This window comes from Siphateles boraxobius, unplaced genomic scaffold (genome assembly GCF_051911475.1).
Source record: "Siphateles boraxobius isolate OS27281-9 unplaced genomic scaffold, OSU_SipBor_1 68, whole genome shotgun sequence".
Classification (NCBI taxonomy): Eukaryota; Metazoa; Chordata; class Actinopteri; order Cypriniformes; family Leuciscidae; genus Siphateles; species Siphateles boraxobius.
The window spans coordinates 9,912,520-9,940,314 of record NW_027509195.1 but is presented as its reverse complement, the minus strand read 5'-3'; the positions used below and the strand labels follow the sequence as shown (position 1 = coordinate 9,940,314).

Here is a 27,795-nt window from a genome sequence, read left to right as displayed (position 1 = left end):
AAAAAAAAAAAAAAAGAACTCACCAATCGCAGGTCAATAACGTCCTGCAGCATGAACCGAATGCGTGACGAAGTCTTTCTCTCTTTTACTATCTTCTCCATCTGGTTAAAGTACTGATCCATTCGTGGCTAAAAGGAAAAAGAAAGCATTTGTAAGACGCACAAGCTTCAAAAAAGACCTGAAAACATAAACAGAGCCCCCATCTAAAATATAATGGACTGTTATTCTGCTAACAAAGCCCAGGAATTCATGTTAGCCTTTATTTAAAGTAAAAAAAAACAATTCAACTAATGACATGAGGATGAGTTAATAATGAGAGAATTAAAATTTGTGGGTAAACCATCAATTCAAGTGCATTAGACACAACCTCACAGTCATGTCCTCAGCTGAATCTAAAGTGAGTTTCGAAACCGGAGCACATTAAAATGACTCATTTGGGACTAACATTTCCAAGCTAACATGTAGGTTTTGAATTGTAGCAATATGTTCTGGAGAGCTGTACGGACCAGCAGGGGTTTATTCAAATTGTACTCAACACAAAACACTTTGGACAAGAGAGGCCAAAGAATATTATTTTATGAGTGCAGAGAGAGGATAACACAGATTTCTTTGCATAATTACACTGAAATAAGCAACAGTCTCTGTGCGTTTCCATGGGTTGCAGAAGCAATTAAAAGATTTAGGAGGATGTTTTTTTTAATGCCCGTTATAGAGGACATCCTCCCTATTAGTATCAGCCTGGCTGACCTTAGCTTTCTCGAAGTCTAGGTCCTTGCCAATAGTGGTGAGAAGCCTGCACAGGCACTCCAGTGACTCTGCATCATGGTTTTTCAGCAATTTCACCACACAGTCATGCATGATGGCCTCTGTCAGCATTCGCAGCTTAAAGAGCTCGCCGATGAACTTGATGTTGCCAATGGAGCGTCTGCGGGCTTTATCTTTCGCCTCTTCCAGCTCTTCCTGCAGTCTATCCCGCTCGCTATCCTGAGAGTGAGAATAAGAGAGAAAGAGGAAGACATGTCAGAAAGGATCATTGTGGGCCCACTGCAGCAAAAGCAACATTTTTTTGCTTATGAAGAACAGAATTATTTTATGGGAAAGAGCATAAATAACACTAAATGTCTCCTTTTGTGTCAGCAATTCAGTCTTCATTTTAATATGAGGGTGAGTAGATGACAGTAATGTGTAACTTCCTAAGTATAAATTTGCATATAATTATAAAAAATAATGTTAATGTACCATTCATTTTTTTTTATCTGTTCTAATGCACAATATTGGATCAGGATTCAAGTAACATAATTATTAGTGACTTTATTTTTTTAAGATTTACTGTATCAGTATTATGAAAATTCATAGAAATGTATGCTTATGACTTCTTAAAAATGTTTGCATGCCATTTAAATCCACACAAATAATTCTAAGAAACCTGAATCATCTCATGGCATGCGTCATTTACATCATACACAACATCTAGGAAATTTGAATGGCCTGTGAACCATTTAAGAACAGTCCTAGAGATGCGTTCGGCGCTGAATCACTTACCGAGGTAGCCGCCTCCAGCTCCCTGTGTTTCTTCTCGAAGGCATCGTCATCTACCTTGTCCTTCTCAAACTCTTTCTGACAGCGGTTCAGAAGCAGCTTCCGAAAATTCACAGTGCTACTGGGCTTATCCGTCATAGGCACTTTTAACTACAAACACAGCACATGTACGTGACTAATCTACATGTTAAACATTCCAAGCCAAACATTTAGTTTGAATCTCTATTTGCTTCCAAAATCACAAATAAACATGCAATTTATTAATCAGTGATCTACTGAACTTATATGCTACTGTTACATTTTAACTGGCCCCAGTTTTAATGGAAAGTCTGACTCACTGTGGCCAGACAGCTGCACATATTGCCATAGGCCACAGAGAAGCTGGGTTCATCGATGGCTTTCTCAAAGACAAGGTCTATGACACCCTTGAGCCGCTCCTCCGTGTCAATGGTGAGGTCAGTCACCTGCTTCATCAGCTGGCTGAACATCTGTGGCGTCAGTTTGTTGAGAATACTACGTACTTTTCGGAAAAGCTCCTGCAAAAAACATTAATGAACATATTACTGAAAGTCTTCCAAGGGAACAATCAATCCCAAGTTCCATTTCCTCTTTGTATTAGAGACAGTAATGAGGTAAAAAACTATTCAATCATAGCTGAACACCTGGATACCGCAACACACTTTTTCGTACTGCAAAATAAGCTACATAAGGCCATCTGAAATGTATATTTGGTTAAGGACGCAGTGAAAGTGCAAGAGGACCTGAGTTTTCTGGGCATCTGGATCTTCAACGGCACTCTCCCGCTTCAGACCAGGCTTCCAAGCATTTTCTGTTGTCTTAAGCTGCACCTCATCGTTCACAGACACATTTGTGATGATCTTGCGTCCAGATGGTCGCCGCAGGCCAACATTCAGCAGCTGAAGGAACCGACATAATCATATAGTACAGACAGGGATAATAGTGTTTTAATGAGTGCATCTAAGATAATGTCAAGTGAAAATGCTTTTATTCATGGGTTAAGTATAAAACATTCGATTATATTAAAGACAAAGGGTCTAGAGAGCATCATAATTGACTTATTGTAGTTATTAAGACAAAGCTCCATATTATTTTCAGTATGACTGTGAGAATATGTAATGGAACGGGTAATGGGACAAACCGGTGCTCCCCTGCCTCCTTGAAGCTGTCGGCCGAAATCCGCAAATGCTGGCGTGAAGTCTGGGCCTCTGGAAATCACACGTGGGTCTACCGGCCGCATGGGCAGCTTATTTTGGTTAATCTGTTCAGTGAGGCAGAAACAAATTAGGCTTCTCTTAAAGAACAACTTACTACTCTGTACAAGAGCAGTAATGAGTTTTACAGGGATTTAAAAGAGGGCCATAATCAGGTTACATTTACAATATCCCTTTATTCCCATAGTACTCCATTTAATGGTGTGGTGCAAATTAATTCTGGTACAAGTGAAATTCATATGGAATGTTTGTGTTAATAATTTTCAATTATTAACTTTAATCTACCATTCTATATGTTCAAAATAGGGCTGTTAATTTAACATGTTCAATTACATTTATTCATTTAGCAGACGCTTTTATCCAAAGCGACTTACAAATGAGAACAATAGAAAAAGTTAAACTAACAATAGGACAACAATATGCAAGTGCTATGACTCTTCCCAGTTTAATCTAACGAAGTACATGTAGAAAGAGATTTTGTGCATTTTTGAGATGGCACCACAAGATGATGTTCACTTGCAGAGCGCAAGTTTCTGGAAGGCATGTAAGTCTGAAGTAATGAGTTTAGGTAGGAGGGAGCAGAGCCAGTGGTTGTTCTGTAGGCAAAGTCAGCAACTTGAATTTGATGCAAGCGGCAACTGGTAACCAGTGCATTTTTGTGAGGAGAGGAGTGACGTGTGCTCACTTCGGCTCGTTAAAAACGAGAGTTGGACCAGAACTCTATACTTGTACACATTTAGTACAAGTATAACGCTATTGTATTAAATTTTTTTTTAATAAACAGTCTGACCTTATCTAGAACAACATCAGAAATGGGAGGAAGCCCCTCTGGTTTATGCACACACGCAGGCATGAACTGGAAGCCCAACAGGAAGTCTCTGTTGTACTGCTTCTTTCCATTCTTCTCTGCAGGCTCTGCAGAAGAGCAGAAACGCTTTCAGTGGTAAAACCTGGCAGATACACATGTGGGAAACTAGAGAACATTGAAGAGAGATGGCCTTACGTGGCACTGCTTTGATCAGCGGCTCTTTGTCTGCAGGCGAGTGGATGCTGTCACTGCTTTCGTTTTCAGAGGCGTGTTCAGCACCGTTTCTCTGAGGATCTACTTCCTGTTCTCCGTTCTCCTCGAGCTCAACTCCTACTGACGGCCTCCTCTCCACCTCCACAGGAGGAGGACTGGGGCTCTCTGCAGCAGAATCCATAGAGGACTGATCCATGTCCTGCTACCAAACACAAAAACACACATAGCCACCTAAAGCCTACCTTACTCATTTGAATATAAGCAACATGGTTTGCCAAATCATTCAAATTCCTGAAACACTACAAATTTCATGAGGTATTATGCCCAACACAATTATTAAATAAAATAAAAATGTAAATAATTTTACTTAGAGAGGGAAGTCGTATTTATATGTAATTATTTATATATGCAGTCTGACGTACCTATCTAGCTATCTATCTATCTATCTATCTATCATTTACATACATACAATTATAATAATAAAACTGATGTATGAAATATGCCTAATATATGTACAGGCAATTATAATCCAAGGGCATCATTTATTTATAACTTGGTTTCATCCCTTGTTGGCAATGAAACTCTCGACTACCACAAAACACAAGTAAAAGTTTCATTGATGAACAAAAATATAATGAAGCCAATAGAAATGCTACATAAATGTTAAATTCAATGAAAAATACCTGTTTGTTGTGATTAGATTAAATAAGAATAAAAGCCAGATGCATCAAATGATGCATAAAAAACATGCATTATTTTACCTCTTTGTCTGGACACTGATCTTGCCCTACAGGCATGATCTTTTTTGGGTTCTTCCAGGTCTTTGGTGCACTAGATGTAGCTGTACAGAGAAAATGATTGTGTTATTTAAATGACCCTCACAACATTTATCTTAGCTGTATCTTCCGAGTGTTTACCTTGACTTGAGCTTTTTACAGACTGCAAGAAAGGCTCGCCTCTCTTGTCTGACAAGGCCTCTGTCTCCTTCCCTGTTTCTTTGAGCTCTGCTCCTGTAGATGGTCTTCTGGCTGACCCTGCAAAAACCTGACTTGGGTGCACAAGTCCTGGAGGAGGAGCAGGTAAGCTGGAGATAGCAGCAGTAGTGGAGGTGAAGAGGAATGGGGCGTCAGGAAATCCAGCACTGTCCTCAGCAGGAGGTGAGGGACTATCCGTTTTTTCCACCGCAGACTCAGCGTCCAGCGCCGGTGTGATGGGCCTGGGCTCCGGGCTGGGGGACTGGGGCACACTGGAAGTAGGCAGCAATGGAGAGACTTCCCTGGGTTGGGATTCCAAGTCTTCACTCAAGGGAGCAGCATTGGTGTCCGTCAGCCCATTAATGGCCTTTTCCGGCTGGGCCGGGGATGTAGACAGGCTCTGAGGTGAGGGTTGCTCTGAGGAGGAGGAGGATTTCTCTGGCTCAGAGCTATCAGGCTCTGGTGTGACAGCTTTAGAGGGGCTGAGCTCAGCTGATGGGCTCTGGGCGTCAGCTGACTCCACTGTTGAGGCAGGTATGGAAGGAGTGGGGGCTGTAGCTACACTTGAGGCTGTTTCTGGACCGGAGGGGGGAAGCTCAGTTTTCTGTAAGGGAGAGGGCTCTTGGACTGGGCTGCTAGGATCACTTCTCTCCAACGGAGCCTCTGGCTGCTGCAGTCCAGGAGATGCAGATCTTTGTGAGGCAAACTCTAGTTTTGGCTTGTCATCTAGAGACATAAATTAAAAAAGGAAATGCATCAGAGGTACAGTATATAAATTGACAGATTAGGGTAAAAAACAAATAATGTGATATATTAAAGGGGTCATAAACTGACAAATCAAATTTTCTTTGATCTTTTGACATATAAGAGGTCATCAAACTATAAGAATATCCTGTAAGTTTCAAAACTGAAAACTTCCTTGTTAGTCAAAAGCAGCTTTATTGTAACAAAAGCCCAGCGAATGACTTGTTGTGGAATGTGTGCCTATCTAAGACCTCCACAGAAGAAATTTAACGCCTACTTCATCATTGCAACTTTGACCCCGCCCACTGGCGTCTAAGTGAGATGATGAGGAGAGAAGAAAGATGCAGGATCACTCCACTAAAATAACATTACCTTCCAAAGGATTCTAATGCTAGCAATGTGGTTAAAATTGATTATTTTCAACCATGTGAATGTCTCAGATGAGCATTATTTAATTGCATTCAGTACATTTCACTGTGGATTCTTTGGTAAATCAGTCGCAATTTTGGCGGAGGATTTTCAAACAGATTTTTACGATATGGACTCAACAGTATTGCCACAACATGTAAGTATTTGTGTTGATCTGTGACCAGTGATTTCTGATATGTAATGATACAGTCAGATGTTCTTGGTCTCTGTGTCAGTAAATCAAACCAGTGACTAAACGGTCAACTTCACATTGTTTCTCTTAGTAGGATGAAAATGTTCTGTTTTTATTTAAACTCATTAAATTATATATAGAAAGCGATCAAAGAACAGCACAAGTTTATCAGTGACTGAGTTCTGGACTTTCGCCAAAACTCCTATTTTAACAAAGTCCCTTTTATCTATAGTCTTTGGTTATAATCAACGAATCTCTTATTTGCATCGTGTTTGCACTGTTAGTTATGATGAAAGGATTCCTTAGTGTGCAGAAATCTAGTTTCAATGATGAGATCACAGCATTCATGTGCTCATCATGTCTGTGATCGGCTACAATGCTCATCAATGCAATCTTTCATGCCACAATCTAAATATAATGCTATAGATCTAAATATAATGCCACAGGTCTAAATTACCCCTTTAAACATTTGCATAGTATTTGCAGTGATTTTGTTGGCAACAAAATTAAGCAACATCATGAAAGTGGTGATCTTTAGCTATTTTTATGTTTTAGTTAAATAATTAAAAACGAATAGTAGATACATAACATACATAAATAACATACAATGTAATTGCAGTGATTTTGTTGGCACTGTAAAATTAAGATAATGGGGGGAAAAACAGAGCAGTGGTTCTCAACTGGTTTTGTTTCAGGGCCCACATTTTACATTGGAAATCAAATACAAAAACTGTAGGTTTCATTGTTTTGTTCATGGTTTTAAAAACAATAGGCCATGACAGATTGAAAACCTGTCCAGGCTGGTATCAGCCTAATTTGGTGAACTTCTAGTGATGGATGAATGGATGAAAAAATACAATATAGATACAATACAGCCTTTGACATCAACAATAAAAGATGTGATGTATTGTCTCTTCGTCCTAAAAGCTGAGAATCCTATTTATTTGGCTTATTTTGTCTTAAGGCAAGATTTTATGTGGGTAGGTGCATTTTGTTATTTACATTTAGGATTGTTTTTTCCCTGATGTCAGGTCTCTTAGACCTGTGACGCATTGTTGGGTCAAGACCCACCAGTTAAGGACCACTGCTCTGAACCTGCGGGGAGAAGGGGGCAATTTCTGACCTGCTTTCAAGTTGATGGGTGCAGGAAGGATCTGGGCTCTGTCCATATTATACATTACGTGCCCGTGATCTGCTACCTGGCTGTTCAGCTGCTGGGATTTGAGGTAGAAAATGTGAGGATAATGAGGGTACAGACATAAAAACTAGCAACAGAGAGACACAAGGCACACGCACATATGCAGCACACAGACAGAGCAGGAAAAACAGAAACATAGAGAATGGAGAGGAGAGAAGGAGGGGCAGAAATGGACGAAACATGGGGAAAAGGGGAAAGAGAGGAGAGACGAACACTATTAATGTTCAGGGAGAGAAGACAGAGGAAGAGTCAAAACATAGTGAGTGCTCCATCTACATTGTGCCTTAGAACAGGGTTTTTAAACCATTTTATACCCCCCACCGCCAAAATATGATCCTAAAATATTTAGAATCAGACACAAGGAATTTGTCTTGGTGACTATAAAAGGAAATAGATTTTCTTGTATTCAGACTCATTTATACCACGTGTGAAATGTGTAACATTATAAAACCAACAATAAGTTGTTTCTGAAATTAAAAGTAACTATTTTAGATTTAATTTTTAATATTTTACTTTTAATACAGCCAAAAGAAATGACTGGTTATTATTCATAAACTATTTACTTATGTATTAAATTAACACCATATTTTTCTTTACTTATAATCACTGTTAGAACAAAAGAGAGACATTTACAAATGAAATGTATTTGTATAGGGATTTGCATAATAAATATAACAATGCAAATAATGAGCAAGCTCAAGGTGACAATAATAAGAAAAAACTCCCTATAAATACACAACCCAAATAAAAATTGTTCTTGAACATACACTACTATTAATAAGTCAGGATTCAGTAGAATTTTTTAATTTTTTGATAGAAGTCTCTTATGCCACCCAAGGCTGCATTTATTTGATCAAAAATCAATCTGGTAAAAACTTTTATATTATGAATTATTATTACAATATATTAATAATATCTGTTTTCTATTTTAAAATGTAAATAACTCCATTTACATGCATTCTGTGTGAAAAGCCCTGTTTTAGATAATGCACACTGAGGATTGGGGATATTCTACTAGAGTGAGTAGATGAGAAGCCACTGTAAAGGGAACACACAGGGATCAGGATGGCACAAACAATCATGAGGCAAAACTACAACACGTGACAATATGCAATATTGAAACATTTTTGAAACTTCTAAATAACATTTATAGACTTACACAATTACTTCTACAGGAAAAACAATTTCCATTTTTCCATTGTCGGGCCAAACCATTCTCATAGCTTAACCGTTCCATTCCGTGCCGATCCAGAGCAGCCAGTACGGATATGGTTTCATTTTCCACTGCGGGGCTGATAACGGAGCTCTTTGGACATACAAATGCGTAACGCAAGAGTTTAGAGTTGACATGAGATGTAAATACTGATCATGGAGGATGATCAGATATTTCTTTTTAATTTTATAATTAACTTGTGTTAACTTCGCTCAAATAGCGTGCTTGGCCAGATAAAGAGAAACTAGCAGCCAGGCAACAGACAAGAAGTGACCAATCCTGATTGGCGACGTCACTACACGCACTCTACCAACACGACCTCTGAGGATCCTGGGCAGAGAACGGTTTGTTATTGTGCCATGCCGAACCAAGCTCAAGTGGCAATATAAATGGAACCGTTCGTTATCGTTCTTAGAACCGTTCAGCCCGATGGTGGAAAAGCAGCTAATATTTCAAGGCTACATGCAGAGTTCTTCATTAAAAGTGCGTAAAATTGGTGGGTTGTGGGTAAAAGATCAAATTGTAAAGTAATAAGCCCCACAGCAAAGGAGCTGACCTAAGGACATAAGCTGTGGCTTTAGATAACAAGATAAACTCCTGAAACTCTGGCAGTGTTGCTACAAAGTCAATATGTGGGGTTGCTATGGTGTTCTGACTTGATTTTTGCATGTTTCTATGCAGTTACTAGGGTTTTCTGGGTGTTTGCTTACTGGCCCAAGTCAAAAGAGCCCACCCCAAAGGTGCAGAGATTAGAAATGGGACAACATCAGACTTCATCTGTATGTGTACATAGGGATTTTGGTGTTTGATTTGATGTGATTGGCTGTCTTACCTGTGGAGGTGTAGGAGCGGAGGAGGGTCGTCCCACAGGTGGGGTTGGGTTCTGACTCCCACCCACCCCTGATAATATTTCATCTGTGACATCCTTGCCACCCTGGTTGGGGTCTCGGATGCGGATCTTAGAGAAAATTTTTACACAAAATGAACTGATAAAGAATCAGAAGCATCATGTACAATCTAATTCCTGTTTGCAATTACTCAAGCCTGAATAATTATCTATGAAATAAACTTGAACCTATGAAGTTTTTCAATACAAATGTCCTCAAAGCATTATGGGGACATTCCAGTTTACATACTGCTATAAAGATGACGCAGAACAAACAGTTCATGTACACTCACTGTTTTCTTTTCCCTTTTAGTAGGTGGAGGTTGTTGTGGTGTAGGCACTATGATGGGTGGAGATGGTGTGTACATGGGCTGCCCAGGATAGTAGGGAGGTCCTGCTGCACACAAACCGCACAAGACAATAAGTTCCATATTAAAGAATCGTTCAGACCAGATTTGATGCAACTAAACTATGTCTGCAAACTAAATGATTCTGTTGATTACTTCTTTAATCGATTAATCGAATACTTCTTAAATCGATTAATGGCATTAAAAAAGACACATTTTATTTTCTGAATATACTGCAAAAAATATTTAAAATATAAAAACTTAACTTTTTATACCAATTATTTAACTGTATATAAAAAAAACAGATAATGAAATCCTGCCCAATTCTCTCCTCCAAACAATAGGCCAATTGAAGGCTATGAATAAAATATGTATGTGTAGGCAATGTTACGCATTTTGCGCAAAAAATAAAAATATATAATTAATATAAAAACTACTATATAATAATATTCATAAAATCTTTCTAACAAGTATATAATTTTTTATAAAAATGTATAAAATCCTAAAATGTTTGAAATTCGATAATGAAATTATTGTTGACTCTTTTGTCACTATCAATTAGTTGTTGCAGCCCTAGAGTAAACAAAATAGAAGTGTACAATATTGACAAGCAATTTTTCGTATTAAAACGGCTAACAAGCAAATGTCACATTTTTGTAATTTTCTGAAAATTTGTCAGCTACATAAATTGTTTTGCAACTGAACTAATGAACCAAAACTAAATGAATGACAAACCATCACATAACAATGATTCATCTAAAAATTTTGTTTTTATTCTAAAAATGCACACTTACAAGATTAAAACAGTAGACAGCAAATCCATGCAAGTCAGCAGACTGCATGAGAAAGTCAACAGCGATCCACAGTTATTTGTGCGCTGACAGTCAGAGAGGGAAACTCACCATAGGGTGCAGGGAAGTCCCCTGGACTGGGTCCAGCATAGAAGGTACTGGGTCCAGTGGGCTGGACTGAGTATTGTTGAGGAGGCCCTACATACTGAGGAGCACTGTGACGGTACTGTAGAATCACACATGACAAACAAATTAGTGAAAATTCAACATGTATACCTGCAAACAAGACATCAACTAGGGATGCTCCGATGGATCGGGCCGATAATCACATTCCCTGACTCGATTGTTAGTCACTACATTTGGCCGATCTTATGAACCAATCGCAATTTGATGACATAAAACAGTAAAAAGTTGCCGCCGAATGTGCATGTATACAGACTTTCTGCTTTTTAACTTTGCAAAACATTAGTAAACCTTAGTAAATCAGGCCACACACAACATAAAATGAAGCACTGATCTTGAGAAAATCCTCACGGAGTCACATGACATGCTGCTTGGCTAGAGCTATAGGACTTCAGAGATCATGACGCAGTGTTTTCCAACAGACAGGTCTTGATTTATTATGCACCATAGAATAGGAGTGCACAGCTGAAACATCACTGGAAGATCATCACTCATCAACCAGGATCTTATAGCTTGTTACTTATTCTATGTAATTATAAATATTTGTATGCGTTGTGGTGTTTAGACATGCAAGTGGTTCTAATGTTCAGTGAAATGCAGATCACTTGTTTGGAGACTAAAGGTTTTCGGAATTTTGATAAAAAGGCTTCCATTGCTCCAACTGCCATAACTTTTGATTGCTTTGATATATCAACACAAAATCTGGCCCAGTTGACATGATTGTATGATCTGTCATATATACTTTCATGATGACTGATAACTAGGGGTGTAACGATACACTATTATTTTATTATTATTATATATTGTTATTATTAATATTCTCCCATTGCATTATCATTCATTATATTCAACAATATATATAGTAATTTAATGTAGTAAGTTAATCATATAAAGCCATCGTGTCTCTTAAGAAGACTTGGATTTGGATTAGACCACTCGATTGTTTTTTACAAAGCCTTATTTTTTGGATCTTTTAAGTTTTAGAGGAATGGACTTTAAATGGAGACACAGAAATCTCTCAGGTTTCATAAAAAATATCTTCAGTAGTGTTTGGAAGTTGAACAAAAACGTACAGGTTTGAAAAGACATGAGGGTGAGTACATGATGGCTGAATAAACATTTTTGGGTAAATTATACAATATAAATATAGTAAGCTGAGCCTTGAATAAAACTATATCGTGAATCATATTGTTTACATCAACGATATACATTGTCGCATTTTTCTATCGCGATATCTTGATATACAGTACATCCCTAATATCAACCTGAGACAAACTGATAATCTGTAATCTAATTTTTAAATAAACAACACAACAAACAAAGTCTAACACATTAAAATAACCTGATGTAAACACATGGTCCAGATATAGTAAGTGTAATGTGATTCCTGTCTGCATTCTTGTGCTGTCTGACCTGAGGGATGTAGTATTGCGCTGTCTGAGGGGAATGGAAAGACATGGGAGCCATGGTCATCATGATGTGTTGATTGGGGGGATAGACCGCTGCCGTGGGGGTCTGAGATGTGGGCCGAATGGAAGGGTTATTGCTTGGAATGGTGGGCCGGGCCGTTTGCATCTGCGTCCTCTGGAAAAACTGTGAGGAGAGATAGACAGGAGAGATCAGTTATGTGGCTCACCTTTGGCAAACTGATACGTGTAACGTTAGAACATCTAAGATGGCATCTGATGAAGTCCGCTGAATAAGTAAACATATTTGTACAACTATTTATGTAAACGCATGCAAGAAACAAAGACAAAACACATCATCCTAAGTAAAACGCAATATAGGGGTATATATATATATATATATATATGTATGTGTGTATATACTATGTATACTATCTGATGATATAGTTGTTACAATGGCTTCATAATAGATCATGTAGGTATGAATCACAGTAGAGTTTTTTTGCTTTTTCTTTTCAACTCCAAACAAAACTTTCTATTAATAAATTCCTCAAATAGACGTGTTGACCAAAGAATCTCACACTTGTGACTATGTATGTACAAATGCCAAACATCAACAGTGAATCATCAATTTTCATCCAAACTGACAACAAGTTTCCCAGTTCCTCAGTGTACTAAATGTTGCATAAATGTGTCAAAAGGTCATAAGGGCCACGTACACACTGCGGCTAAATACTGGTGTCACTCCACACTTAATATTCAACAAAAATATTGTCTAATTTTTTTTGTCTAATGCTTTGAAATATTGATCTGACTGTACTGACGCTGTTGTATAAGAACTGAACTGAGCTGGATGATGACATCATTTTTTGCAGGACTGCTTTATAGATGAAAGGAACTAATTTAATAATTGATGATCTTTGCAACGGAACTAACTTCAGCTGAACAACAGCCGAAATGCATCATTTTCTTGTAATCACTGTAAAGCTGCTTTGAAACAATCTGTATTGTATAAAGCGCTATTTAATTAAAGGTGTCTTGACGCCTATTCGGTGCGCTTAGTTATGCAAATGCAGTTTGGTTGCACTTTGTACAATAAGTGTAAGTTTAACACGTTTTAGATATTTCTGATTAAAAAACACCTTTCAAAAGCCCGGTGTCAGCAAGATGTTAAGTAAGAAATCAATACTTTTATTCAGCAAGGACACATTTAATTGATCATATGTGACTGTAACGATTTCTTTTGTGAATAAATGCTGTTCTTTTGAATTTTCTGTTCATCAAAGAATTCATATTTCAAAAACAATCAAGCAGCGCAACTGTTTTCAACAGTGATAATAATAAGAAATATTACTTGAGCACCAAATCAGAATATTAGAATGATTTCTGAAGGATCGTGTGAACCTGAAGACTGGAGTAATGATGCTGAAAATTCAGCTTTGCAGCACAGAAATAAATTACATTTTATAATATATTAAAATGATAAAAGTAATAATAATAATATAATAAATAATATTTTACTGTATACATGCAGCTTTGATGAAAATGGAGACTTCTTTAAAAAAAAAAAAAAATTCGTAATACAATCTGGTTTAATAACAACAACCATCAGACCATAATATATTTGCAGTCAAATTGTTGAAAACAGTTTTGAGCTCTCTGATGTTGAAAGTAAACCAAAAGTACACAGCAATTCGACACTGTGGGTGTGGCCAATACAGCAGAGTTTCCTTAAAGGCTTAGTACACCCAAAAATGAAAATTATGTCATTAATGACTCACCCTCATGTCGTTCCAAGCCCGTAAGACCTCCGTTCATCTTCGGAACACAGTTTAAGATATTTTAGATTTAGTCCGAGAGTTTTCTGTCCCTCCATTGAAAATCTATGTACGGTATACTGTCCTTGTCCAGAAAGGCAATAAAGACATCATCAAAGTAGTCCACGTGACTTCAGGAGGTTAGTTAGAATTTTTTGAAGCATCGAAAATACATTTTGTTCCAAAAATAACAAAAACGATGACTTTATTCAGCATTGTATTCTCTTCCGGTTCTGTTGTCAATCCGCGTTCACAAGGCCAGTGACGCTGCTGACGTAAGACGCTGCTGAGGTGTATCTGGTGCGTCCGTGTATTCGGGACGGGTTCAAATAAATATGTCTGGTTAAAAAAAAATGCAAGTCTTCCCCTGTGTCAAAATCCTTAGACATGTTTGCAAAGATTGTTTTGTTTACAGCGTGCGTCTCCCTCAGACTGTAAACGAAGCTCGGGCGCACCAGATAACACGTCAGTTCGTCTTACGTCAGCGGACTCATGAACGCGGATTGACAACAGAACTGGAAGAGAATACAATGCTGAATAAAGTCGTCGTTTCTGTTATTTTTGGAACAAAATGTATTTTCGATGCTTCAAAAAATTCTAACTAACCCACTGAGGTCACATGGACTACTTTGATGATGTCTTTATTGCCTTTCTGGACAAGGACAGTATACAGCACATATATTTTCAATGGAGGGACAAAAAGCTCTCGGACTGAATCTAAAATATCTTAAACTGTGTTCCGAAGATGAACGGAGGTCTTACGGGCTTGGAACGACATGAGGGTGAGTCATTAATGACATAATTTTCATTTTTGGGTGAACTAACCCTTTAATGACAGTCAGCATATTGCTATTTGAACACAGTAGTTGTACTATCTGCAGATTTAGTATTACTCTAACTGGCACCGATGATTAGGAACCAGCAGCTCTGTCCCAAAACCAACAGAGGCAGCATTTTAAGGCATCATTGATGAACACTTTCAATGCAAATGCTGTTGCAAACATCAGCATCATGATTGCCATCATGCATGATCATGATTATGCCTTTTAGGATACCTTCTTTTGGCCAAATATCACATGTTTTAAAGAGAAGGCAATTCCATAACGCACTGTGACAAGCTCAATGAGATATTTCCATCCAAGATGATAGATAAACAGAAAAATGTCAAATACAAATATACATATATAGTCTATTCAAAGAAAAAAAAATGAAAGTGAAAATGCAAATCTAAAATCCTAAATTATTTTTAAAAATGGCTTGTTTCATTCAATTCAAATTATAGTATTTTTATAAGTGATAACATTTGTTCTTTCTTAAGTTGACATGAATAAAATTATATCTAGACAATTTTGACTAAAATACTTCATTTGTCCTTTAACAATATCCATCAACATTTACATTGAATTAAACCTGAATTTCTCCATGTCAAAACTCTGTTACTGAATGTGAAAGTAATATATTTCTCTTTCAGGCATTAACTGAAAAAATCTGATATAAAGCACAACCATTGACAAAGAATATTAACATTTTCCTTTCTGTCAGTGAAAGGATTGTAAAAATGACGAAACCAGGCCATAATTTAAGACCTTTTATAAGTTTGAACATTTTTTTTTTTAACCAAATTTCATTCCCTGGCCTAAAACTACTTTTAACATAGTAATTCTGCAATCCTGGGCATTGTGGTCTTTCCATTTTATTCTGACAGTCTCGATGCCACCACATTACTAAGTTAACATTACAAGCCAAGAGATTATTTTAATATCACTCTGCTAAGCGGCTTATTTTTTTAAACATAGATTGTAAGGACAAGTGGAGCAGATCTTCTTCAGCCAGGCTGACTGTTATATCATTTAAACATACATCATACAATGATGCTTTTAATGAGAAGACTGAAATCTATTTTAATCAAATGATACGATCCAGTTTTAGACAACAACAACAATGCCTTAATGTTATACTCTTTCACGACATCACTGAATTACTTTAGAATTTATTCCTTTATTGGTAGAATATGGTTAATGAAACTTTGGTTATTTGGTCATGAGTGTAAAAGGCCCGTTCACACCAAGCACGATAACTATAAAGATAACGATAAAGATATAATTCTAAAAATCGTTCTCCATATTAAAGAATAGCAATATTCTTTATAGAATATTCTTTATTTAAAGAATAAAGTAGGATCACTTTCAGAATGATTTTTTTCCTGCTGTCAAACGATAAAACATTGACAGGCCTACAATTTATCTTCAAAAGACGACAACTCTCTAATCAGACTGATGGATTCTCCCAACTCCTCTCATCTTTTAAGGATATCGTGTACCCAAAAGCGCCTGTTTTTCTTTTGACATTTTTTTGTAACGTAAAGCAACATCAGGTCATCCATTTTCGCTACTTTGAAACCGCAGCGCGGGCGCGCGCGTGCTTAGAATAAAAAGACCGTTATCGGTTGTTGGTGGACGCATATATAGTTATCTTTATCGTTATCTTTATAGTTATCGTGCTTGGTGTGAACGGGCCTTAACAACAGTTTATGGTTCAAAAATAATACAAAACTAACACTAAAGCGTCAACTTCAGGCTCTACAGAGCCATAAGTCAAAAGTAGAACTACTGTAAGGTTTCACATGTACTGGAGAACATGAAGACAGTGAGCGTCCTCTTTCCCATTGACAAATTAAGTACTCATAGTTTTTGACATTGATTCATTGATTCGTGGAGATACTTGGCAATGTTAAAGGATTTATTGCTTCTTCCGCACTGGTGATCTGACAGCAGGTGCTTTTTTTCTCTATATTTTTTAGTGCCATTTTATTTTGTTTTTGTCATTCGGTAAAAATTACATTCACTTTATGACAATGTGCAAAATTACCAAAAAGCAACTGACCAAACTAAACCAAAATTGTCAAATTTTAAACATAAACAATTAAAAGAAAAAGGAAAATCAACATAAAATGCATCGACTTGAATATGACAGTGGTTCTTAGTCCTGGTCCAGGAGTAACGCCAAAACTTTCCAGGACCCTCTCTTATCTAACACACTTATTTGAGATCTTGGACTCTTTACTGATGAGCTGATGGGTGTGTTATCAGGAGTGCTTAATTAGGGAGACATTTAGGATGCAGCTGCATCCGAAAACTTAAAAATGCTGCCTTGCATTCCAAGGTAGGAAGGCATCAAGGCATTAGCTTCAATTCCTGTCTCCTGAGATACCTTCATCTGATTGATTCTGAAGGCAGCATAGATATCCTTTCACTGCCTTTGATATCCACAATTCTGTGCATTCCATTCGGTGACAGTTGAGCTAGAAAAAAAAGATGGCGTCTAATTAGAAAAAAAATATGCGGTCTAGTTGCGGTTGCTGGTCAGTTTGTGTGCAAATGTCGATTTTGACCAACATTTTACACTTCTGATGTCATTTCTAGCCAGAAATTACTATTGTAGTAATTAAATATTTGTTTAGTCCTCACCAAAGCTCGCTGTATTTTATTAAACTGTTACGCTGCCTCAGAAGTCAACAAGTCAGCTGCCGAAGTTTTCGGATACAGCCAACGTCTAAACTTATTCGGATACATTTAAAAATGTTGTTGTTTCAAAACTCTTTCCATACACACTATTGTTTTCAAGGATTTTCCAAACGTTACTTGTCCACATTGAAACGTCAGAAGTAGTTAAATAGTTTTACAGCGTATTCATAAAATGTAATAAAAGCTCACTGAAATGATATCGAGAGACCAGAAATAATAAAGTTCTCACGGCGGTCTATGGCACAATCAATCACTTTGTTAGCAAAATCTCTCACCACTTACTGGTGTGTTCAGCTTGCACTCAATCGTCACTCCACGTGTGGTCTAAAACCCAAGTGCCCTAATGTTTTGCCACAGCACAGCAATTGCGAACAAATTTTATGTTTGTAGGAATGTAATATAAAGATTAAACTAAGTAACATATTTAGCAAACTGTGACAGCACATGCCGGTATAAACATACCTGAACAATTTGTCACATTGTTTAAACATACATCAGTTTTTTTAAACACCTCAGTTTTCACAGTCCACAGCTCCACACCATAACACAAAAACTGTGTTTTCAAATGTATTTACTTGGGAGAGCATCTTCAAAAAGCTCTGTTTTCGCAGGACAAAAATGCCTTCTCAGTGTGGACACAAGGCCAAAACCTAGAGAAACGGATGCATTTTCAAATATTTCGGATTAGTGTAGACATAGCGATATACTGCGTAGTTCTGGGGGTTTACCCAGTACCAGGATTTTGGAACCACTGCATTATGAAAACACATTTGCTGTTTTAATGTATACTACCATTCAAAAGTCTGTGGTCAGTAATAAAAGATATTAATACTGTTGTTTTGAACTTTCTATTCATCAAAGAATCCAATTATCATGCTGTACACAAATTTAACCAGTACAACTGTTTTCAGCATTGATAATAAAAAGAAATGTTTCTTTAGCACCAAATCAGCATATTAGAATAATTTCTGAAGGATCATGTGACACTGAAGACTGAAGTAATGATGCTGAAAATTCAGCTTTGCCATCAAAGCAATAAATTACATTTTTAAATATATTAAAACAGTTATTTTACTATTACTATTTGTTTCACTGTTTTGATCAAATAAATGCAGCCATTGAGTGCATAAGAGACTTCCTTAAAAAACGGGGTTTTTTTTTTAAATTGTGTATATGTTGCTAATTAACCTGCTATCGGAGCAAATAATTCAGTTCACCGGTGTTCAGATCTTCCAGTACAAGCAGATCAATCCTCAACAAGCTGATTCAATTTGTTCTTAATGTTTTTATTGTTTGAGTGCAACCATGTTTTAATTAAAACAATTTAATAGCATCTTTTTTGACTAGTCTTCAAGACCATTGGTGCAATAAAAGAAATCCTTCGGTCAATAAGCATGTCACTAAAGCGGTTAGAAATCAATGTCTAACAACTGAAAAACAGCATGAAAATCCTCATATAACAGACACAGAGTGTCTCAATGTCTGCATTTTAGCAGTAATGTTTCCTAAATCATTACAACACTGCAGAGAAGAGAACCACCGTCGACAAGCAGCTCCAACAGGGAGCAATCAATGCATATAGAAAGAAACCATTCTACATGCATACCTAACAAAATAAAAATACAGCAAGCACTTTCAAAAAGTCAATCAGACCAACATGTACAGGGGTAAACTGAAATGGAGGATTCTGCCGTCTTTGGGGTGGGTAGCTGCAGTGCAGTTGGCTGGGCAGGGAAGCAGGAAGATGATGTTGAGAGAGAAACAGAGGAGCTCATGCCATGCGTTTTCCTCAAGACTGCAAATTACCTGAATGGGTCTGAATCCTCCCTTGAATATTGAAGCAGGAAAGAGAGAGAAGAAGCTCATGGGATAATGCACTAATTGGTATGGAGGGATCGAGAGAGACCAACACACACACTTAAGGAGAGATCTGCAGTACAGAGCATGCAAAGAGCCTTTCCTTCAGGGAAAGCCATTTACAAAACAAGAGGGCACTATGCTCTGCTTTTTAGGTAGCCAAGTGACATCATCTTTATGTGGCAACACACAAGAAACAGGACCTGAAATCCGCTAACCCTCACAGACGCTCACAACGAACTGAAAAACTGAGAAGTTCAAAGCTCACTGTAGGTGAGATGATGATGATTGTGTTAAAAATATAAATGCAGAATTATTGGTTTAGTGTTAACTGCATGTAATTATGCATAATTTATAATTATTACTATGGTGACCACATGTAACGTGTAACAAAGAAGGAAACTGTAAAAATAAAGTGTTACCAAAATAAATATATACTAGTAAAAACAGCAATAGAAATATTTCTCAAGTAGTTTCGTAACTCATATTTAGGCTAGCATTACTTAAACGAAAAAAAAAGAAAAAAAATCACACAAAAAGATAATTCTTTCATCTATTAAATATTAAAGGAGATATTTCAAGCAGACATCAAGCTAGCACATGACTTTGATTACAGTGAAAAAAGTTGTATTAACTGCTCTAATGATGCCTTAATGTTCCTTCTGTCTTTTTTTTTAGCTTTTGGTCGCCATCTATATTTTATTGAAGAAAGCAGAGCGAACATACTTCAAAACTTCTCCTTAATTGTTTCATGGAAGAAAGCATATAGGATTGGAATGACATGAATTTTCATTTTTGGATGAACTATTATTTTTAAAAACACAGGGGGTCCATGTATTAAACAGTGAACGTTCACTTGTTCAGCCTTAAATTCTGACCTTAACTTTATATTTACATGGCCTTGAAGTTCAGATGTCAATTAAAAGGTCATTACTGTGTCAACTTTTGATCATTTTTAAACGGTCACATTTTCAGGCACAATTATAGGCTACATCTCATATTTTCCAGTGATCTTCAAAGTACAACAAATTACACAAACCGTTCTGAACTGCATATGTTGCTGTACAGTGTGTTCCCAGACGCTTATTTTTGAATGTGTGTTTCTGTCAGTATGTGTCGGAACTGCTCCAAGAGCCAGAGGGGGTGAACCTTGAATGTATTAGATCATGTATCTAGTCAAGCTTACAATGGACTACTACAGACTAGATATACTGTACTCTCTACACCAGGCTATTACTTCTGAACAAACACTCGTTTGATCTACAGCCTAAGCTCATAGTAAACACATCCTCTAATACACTAAGCACACTACAAGACCGAAGTTTATTGCCATTTGATGGTATAAAGGTAGTTCACCATCATTTATTCATTCTCATGTTGTTTTTAACCTGTGTGACTTTCTTACGATAGATTGCAGCATCTGTCTTGCTGCTTTATCTGCCTCAGACAAATTGCTGTCTGACTAAAGCCTGTTTTAAGCTTCTGCGTCGAATCGACGGCGTACCCCCGCAGAGCCCTCTGCGTCGCCGCGAACCCCTCCGCCGTAGCTCGACGTGCACCTCCAAAAAATTGTAACTACGCGTCGAGGCGACGCAGACCACAAGGGCTGTGATTGGTCAGATGCAGCGCGATGCAGCTCAACCTGACGCAGAACCATAAAACGGCCACGACGCCGTAGGAGTGACGGCGTAGCTACGCCGTGGAGTTGACGCAGAAGCATAATGAGGCCTTAACTGGATTGCAAGACACTGCCAAAAATCACTTGGCAGAATCAATGACAAAGTTTTAAATTCTGCGTCACAATGCATGACGATGATGGATCATTGTTTACAACTAATTGTTGGTCATTAATGTGACAGTGACCTCAAAAGGTTACATTTTGTCATTATTTAATCAACTTCATGTTGTTTCAAACCTGTTTAAATTCATTCCCATTACGAAACACAATTTTGAAGAGCTTTAAGGGTGAGGGTGAGTAAATAATGACAATTTTTATTTTTGGGTGAATGTCACTTTAAATGAGCGCATGTTGAATTCCGTTTTGTAGTGTTTGTTTGCTATTAAACTTACAGGCCTTACAAATTATTTAGATTGTTGTAGTTAAATTAACAATCTTAATTAAAATGCACTAAAAATAAAGACAACACTTTTATTACAAGGGGTATATAGGAGGGCCTTCAAATTTTGTCTTTCTAGTCAAAAATGTTGGGACCCAGTGACCACTGCCATAGCGGACATTACTAAGGCCCCATTGTCAAAGGGCCGGTAACAAATTTCCAGTTTTCAGTCTTGAATGTACTGGAGCTGTAAACAATCTAGCGAAAATAATCGCAACGAACCGGATCAATGTGTTACTTTCCTCTAAGAAACACAATAAAGCTTATGAGATGTGTGAAAGATGGCCATGCATATGCGTACATTACCTGGTGATGGGTAGGACGAGGCCCAGTGGCAAACTGATTGAAGGCAAAGAGTGGCATGGCAGAGGGAGAGAATGAGAGAGAAAAAAATAAGCAAGAGGTAAGAATGATCACCCATAAACACATAAACCACAAGCTGTGCATGGCATATGCAGCATACTTCCAGAGAGGAAGTAATGATGCAAGGCATGTTATATGTACCACATATACACACAGCACCACCTGATCATCAAAAACCACACTATAAACAACAGCATAGCACTTAGCAGAAAGGAAGCATTTCTGACTCTTCAGTGTTGACAATTTTTATTTTTTTTGTACAACAGAAGTCTAATTTGAAAAGATTAAATATTATCATGTTGAAGTCACCGACACTCACCGGGCGGCTCTGAGGCTGTGCGTTCATTGGATGGTTTGGCGAAGAGTAGACCAGAGGGGTCGAGCCGGCATTCTGCCCCAGTGTGTACGGAGACTGCAGAGTCACAGGGTCCCGGACAGGTCGAGGTGGAACGACCACCAGCGGAGGAGGAGAAACAGCAGTTAGGATGGATTTGAGTGTTACCTTCTCTGGAATAAAATCCCTACAGCTGAGTGAGCGTGTGCTGCGTAAGTGTGGGTGACAGAGTGAATGTGTCCACTCCCTGCCGCTGCAAACACTGCGGTCTGCTGACACTGACAAATCTGCCATCTCCTCAACGCTGCCTTCAAGGCAGAGAAAGAGAGAGAGATATAGAGGCGTAGTCCTGAGCAGATGTGAGTGGGTGCAAACAGAGCATTTGTGTGACTGGGTTCAGACTATGTTGAACTATACAGGATGGCAGAACAGAGCTTTAGAGGCTTTCATTCGAATCAACTTAGTGTACATTTATTTTGCTGTCAGTCTACCTTGCTCATGGGCAGACTAAAAGTCAGTCCAGCAAATAAGATGTATGCAAAAGTAATTTAAGTCAAAAAACACTTATTTTACACCAATATTTTATAAATCAGAAATAACAGTTATGATGACGATAAATCTGTAATAATACATCTATAAATATTTTTACTAGAAGGAAACTAGAACTTTAATCTAGAATTTAACCAGAACAATTTTTACTGTATTCGATGGTTCATTGATTGTTTCATGACAATATTTAGCGTCTCTCTGTCGATGTTATAAGCTTCAATTATAAGTGTCAGACTCTGTGCTGCCACGTCACAACAAACCTCCACAGGGAGTCGAGATGTGGCTCCAAAATCCTCTATTCACCTCTAACATCCACAAACCACACCGATTCTTCCTCTGGATTCACTTGCACGTGTTTTATCAAGGAAAGAGTAGATAGGTTATTAAGGTTTAGCCTTTGGAGCACTCTTAGCCTATTAATAGGCAGTCGTGCCGGCAGTGCGGTGCAGGAGTGGAGTGGGAATGTGAGCGCTGGTCTTAGACAGATAACAAGCTTGAGAACTGCTGAGTCACCCTGACAGACTTTCTATTCCTGTGGCAGAGTTCACCGGGCATCAGCGTGAATGTTGGCTGTGTGTGTTTGCGTGACAGGCCGCGAGTTTGGTGGACCTCTACACACCGGTAATGTGCATACTTACACCATGAAAACAGGTAATAACTTCCCCGCAGGCTAATTATGATAGAGAACAAGCGGCATACCCAGATAAGCTGGGTCTCAATGAAGTATCAACAATATAGACCAACATTCACAGCAGAGAGAGGAGTCTAGCAATGACTATATGTCAAGCATCTTATTAGTTCGCCAGCTTTATTTAATCATCGCAGTAAGACGCACTGCTTTCTGTTTGACAGCCAGCACAGCAGGTTCCCAAAGATTATGTAAACTTACAATTCTATCTGCAGTCAGGTCTCAAACTGATTTTCACTGAGTGCAGAAAAGCGATCAAATCCGCCTTAACCCAGGGAAACACACTAGGCTTTAAGTCCTGTCTAAGGAATCAGTGTTTTTATAGATCAGAAATGATTAACCAAGGTAATCAGAGATATATCACGTTTCATAGGTAATCTTCAATATCTGCATCCAATCATCTGAAATACTTTCCTACTGACCTCTAAAGATTTTTTTATCTGTGTGTAATGTATTTGTAAGAAAAAGACAACCAAACAGTGATGTGTTGAATAATGATGGCATGCATTAGGGCTGGGCAAAACAGCTAAAATTGATTTTTTTCTCAGTAATTAGAGCCTTTTAACAGCATTCGTTATCACAATATTTATGTATTTGCTTCAAATAGTGGTTACTTTTTAAACCAAAGGACCCATCAATTTGACCAAATGGCACCTGAAATAATTCAAATTAGATTCAAAATGTTTTGCAAACATTTGCAGGACACAAGCAGCACCCACTAATATTTAGACTTAGAGGGTTAGATAACCAAAAATTCTGTCATCAATTTTGATATATGATGAACAGATTTTATTTAGGCTTTCATTTATGTATAAATACTGATCAACACAAATACATAGAGCACATCAAATGTGATAAACAGAAACTCAAACGTAATTGCTCAAATCATATAAAACGATCATGTCTCTTTAGAATACTTGGATTAAAGAGCTCAAGAGCTCATATGAATTTTTTTTTTTTTTACAATGTCTTTATGAAATGTTTGATGTGTCAGTTTTGGTGGAATGGACTTTTAATAGAAACAGTCACTTCTGTTTCGAAGATGAATCAAAGTCAACATGAATTTTCATTTTTGAGTGAACTCTCCCTTTAAAGTCAAATTAAAACTGCAATAAAGTCTTTGCGGTATTCAGAATGTTGCTTACTTTTATTTATATTTTATTAACATTACAAATAATTCAATATATTGCCCAGCCCCAGCCCTACCAAGCATACAAACACTCAGGTGGGTGCACTCACCCCTACTCCTGCCTCCCATCCTTTAGGGTGACCATACAGATGCGCAGTGGATACCGTTGAAACTGATACCTGAGAGAGTCCAGGGGAGGAGGCGTGACCCGGCGGTGTGGCTGCTAGGTTAGGGCGTCCCTTGTTGATTTCATGTGCTGTATATGGGGGTCTCTGTACCTGAGAAAACAAAATAAAATTGTCAACCCGGAAGAGTCAGTAAAAACAAGCATCACTGTTTTTTAAGTCAACATGAAATGACATTTCGTAAACTAATTTCACTTCGGTAACATGACAGGTTACCAAATAAAACAATATTCAATAAGAAGAAGAAAAGGAGCTTTGGAACTGGCTGGATTGAAAATACCAGAAGTGGCCAAAAACCTAGTTTAGAGGATTAATTCTCTCCTGAAACCCCATATTTGATGAGGCTTTGTGACCAGGAAGTCTGAAGGTCAAAGTTCACCCTCAACAGCATTGCAACGCAAAGTCCTTTAAGAGAAGTAATTTCACTCTGTGGTCATCTCTCGGCTATCATTTCAGTTATGCAAGTGCAGCTCCTATGTCTTTGATTGGGGAAACATCAAATTATCCACAGCTTTTCACATAGATTAAATTTCATATTTTAAATCACCAATGAAATCTGACAATTTTCACATAAATGTGGTTTCTTGTTAAAATAGTATTAAAATTTATTTTAAAAAGTTAGTTTATTTTTCAGCCTGGACCAGCTAACGCGCATGTGCATTCCTAAGCGCGCGTTTCAGAACAGCTCTTACAGCAGCTGCAGTGACACAATGACTTTATCAATCAGCGATCGGCTCTTTTCTTTAGAAGGCGGGACTTATTCCGCTATATTGCCCGCTGCACTTTCTCCCATTAATATGAGTGCATTGTCTTTCTGCTGTATATTAAAGGAGTAGTTCACTTTAAAATGAAAATTACCCCATGATTTACTCACCCTCAAGCCATTCTAGGTGTATATGACTTTCTTCTTTCAGACGAATACAATCAGAGTTAATATTGATAAATATTACTAAACACCCTGAGCACCCGAAGCAATGTGGAGTTCTTTTATGAAGGATGGATGCAATATTTTAAGCTTCAAACTGTTGGTTGCAATTCACTGCCATTATAAAGCTTGGAAGCTTAAAGGGGAACTTGGCAACTCTAGCCATTTCTTCGCTGATTTTCACTTTTGTTGTCGCTGTTTTCTGTTGTCGCTGTTTTCACTGTTTTGTTGTCTCAACGAGCTCCCCCTACAGGTGTGGGGCGTATATTTCACAACACTGTCGTAAAAAAACTCACTTGTGGCACCCTCCTCCCCCTTTCAACTGCTGCTCATGTGCATTTGTTATTATTGGAGCCGGACAACTTTATCATGTGGAGCTATGTCTACTGAGGTGGCTAATACATCATACACAGTATCATAAGGCATGTGTATTAAAGTCTAATTGCCGTAAAGCAGTTTGTGTTTCTCGCTCGTTCTCACTTCTCACGAGACTTCCTATTTCCAAATTACCGGGACTTTAGTCCCCATGTTGCAAGGTTGGTTTTCCACCTGGCAATGCTGGGGGAGCGGGGAAAGTCACCATTCTCACCGGAACAGGTTATTTAACCATCCAAAAGATTTCTAAACGGTTTTATTAAGTTGAAATAGTTGCCAAGTTCCCCTTTAAAAAAGTGCATCCATCCATCATTAAAGAACTCCACACGGCTCCGGGGGTTAATGAAGCAAAGCGATGAGTTGGTGTAAGAAAAATATTCATATTTAAAGTCCCTGTAAAGGCAATTAAAAAAAAAATTCTAAACACATTATAAATGTTAGAAATGTATTGCTAAAACATATTACAAAGACTGTGAACTGTGAAGTACTGAATTGTGGAGTAGACTTTTAAACAGTTTTTTACCATTGATATTTTCCGAATTTTTTGGGCGGATCTAAAACGGGGCTCGATGACGCACTGGAGTGCTTGAGCTCCTGGACACGCCCCTACTTGATGACGCACTGGAGCCACTGAGGCTGGCCCCTACCCTAACAATATAAATAGAGCACATTCACATCAGTTTGCCGCTCAATCACAAGTTACTGTCAGTATTATTAGTTACTAAAGCCTACAGTTTGCTAGCTAGCTATGCAATCGTCACGGAAACGCATACTACGTGGATGTGGTCACATACAAAACAGATCGGTGCCCTTATTTACATTTCCGAAAAACGATCACATCAAGAAGAGGTGGATTAATTTTGTGAAGAGACACTTTGATGGGAGCTGAGGAAGACTGCAAACACCCGCCTCTGTAGTGATCCTTTTACAAGGGATAGTTTTATAAACTGTCGTCGGAGACAACTGGGATTCACTTATAATCCGCTGTTACTGGTGAATGGAGCCGAACTGACTATCTCCCGCCTCGGCTTCATCCTCCCGTTGCGCCGACAACTGGTGAGTGCTTCCTGCGAGTGGGCGTGGTTACAGCGCAGCCAGCGAACACGCCCCCAGCGTTTGAGAGCAGAGACTACTGCTCGTTTTTTCAAGATTTTGATAGCTTACCGGCTTTTTTTATCATTCAAATTTGGTTGGGGGCTAATAACACATTTTTCTGTGGTGTGTCAAACTCAGAACACATACTTAATTTTGACTTTACAGGGACTTTAAAACTTTATAAAGTAAAATAATTCGCTTCTGGCTAAACAAACATACGGATTCGACTTAAGTCTAAAGTGCAACTTATGCAAGTAATGCAACTTACTACTCGTCTCCATAGGCGTGTGATGACTCCGGTCTTCAAACAGATGAACTGCATAATATAATGTTCCGATCCAATCTGACTTCTGACCTGTAATGCTGTCTGAATCATAATCATACACTGTTCGTTCGTTGGCCAGAGAACTGCGTAATGCCATTTGACCGGAAGCTAGAATTTTACTTTGTAACGTGTTAAATATGAATATTTTTCTTAGACAAACTCATCACTTTGCTTCAAAAGGCCTTTATTAACCCCTCGGAGCCGTGTAGATTTATTTTATGATGGATGGATGCACTTGCAATTCTCTGATTGTATTCGTCTGAAAGAAGAAGGTCATATACACCTAGGATTGCTTGAAGGTGAGTAAATCATGGGGTAATTTTCATTTTAAAGTGATCTACTCCTTTAAGTCTTTGTTACAACGTCTCCCAAAGAGA

General features: G+C 38.0%; 1 protein-coding gene across 25 annotated transcripts in view; it reads right to left on the bottom strand.

Annotated features, from left to right (window-relative positions):
* eif4g3b (eukaryotic translation initiation factor 4 gamma, 3b) overlaps positions 1-27,795 on the bottom strand; it is a 48,088-nt gene that overhangs the window by 12,193 nt on the left and 8,100 nt on the right. For 2 of the 25 annotated variants that reach the window (XM_077214599.1, XM_077214593.1), the window contains exons 3-20: positions 24,624-24,791; positions 22,133-22,225; positions 21,757-21,789; positions 12,143-12,322; positions 10,658-10,772; positions 9,702-9,805; positions 9,355-9,480; positions 7,235-7,325; positions 4,710-5,492; positions 4,554-4,633; positions 3,775-3,994; positions 3,562-3,686; positions 2,699-2,818; positions 2,301-2,456; positions 1,878-2,075; positions 1,543-1,689; positions 748-984; positions 24-128 (exon numbers count right to left, since the gene is read on the bottom strand). In XM_077214599.1, the coding sequence (XP_077070714.1) occupies positions 24-128; positions 748-984; positions 1,543-1,689; positions 1,878-2,075; positions 2,301-2,456; positions 2,699-2,818; positions 3,562-3,686; positions 3,775-3,994; positions 4,554-4,633; positions 4,710-5,492; positions 7,235-7,325; positions 9,355-9,480; positions 9,702-9,805; positions 10,658-10,772; positions 12,143-12,322; positions 21,757-21,789; positions 22,133-22,225; positions 24,624-24,791 (3,081 nt within the window). The remainder of the gene's footprint in view (positions 1-23; positions 129-747; positions 985-1,542; positions 1,690-1,877; positions 2,076-2,300; positions 2,457-2,698; positions 2,819-3,561; positions 3,687-3,774; positions 3,995-4,553; positions 4,634-4,709; positions 5,493-7,234; positions 7,326-9,354; positions 9,481-9,701; positions 9,806-10,657; positions 10,773-12,142; positions 12,323-21,756; positions 21,790-22,132; positions 22,226-24,623; positions 24,792-27,795) is intronic. The other 23 variants (XM_077214600.1, XM_077214595.1, XM_077214598.1 and 20 more) reach the window with 18 other exon arrangements.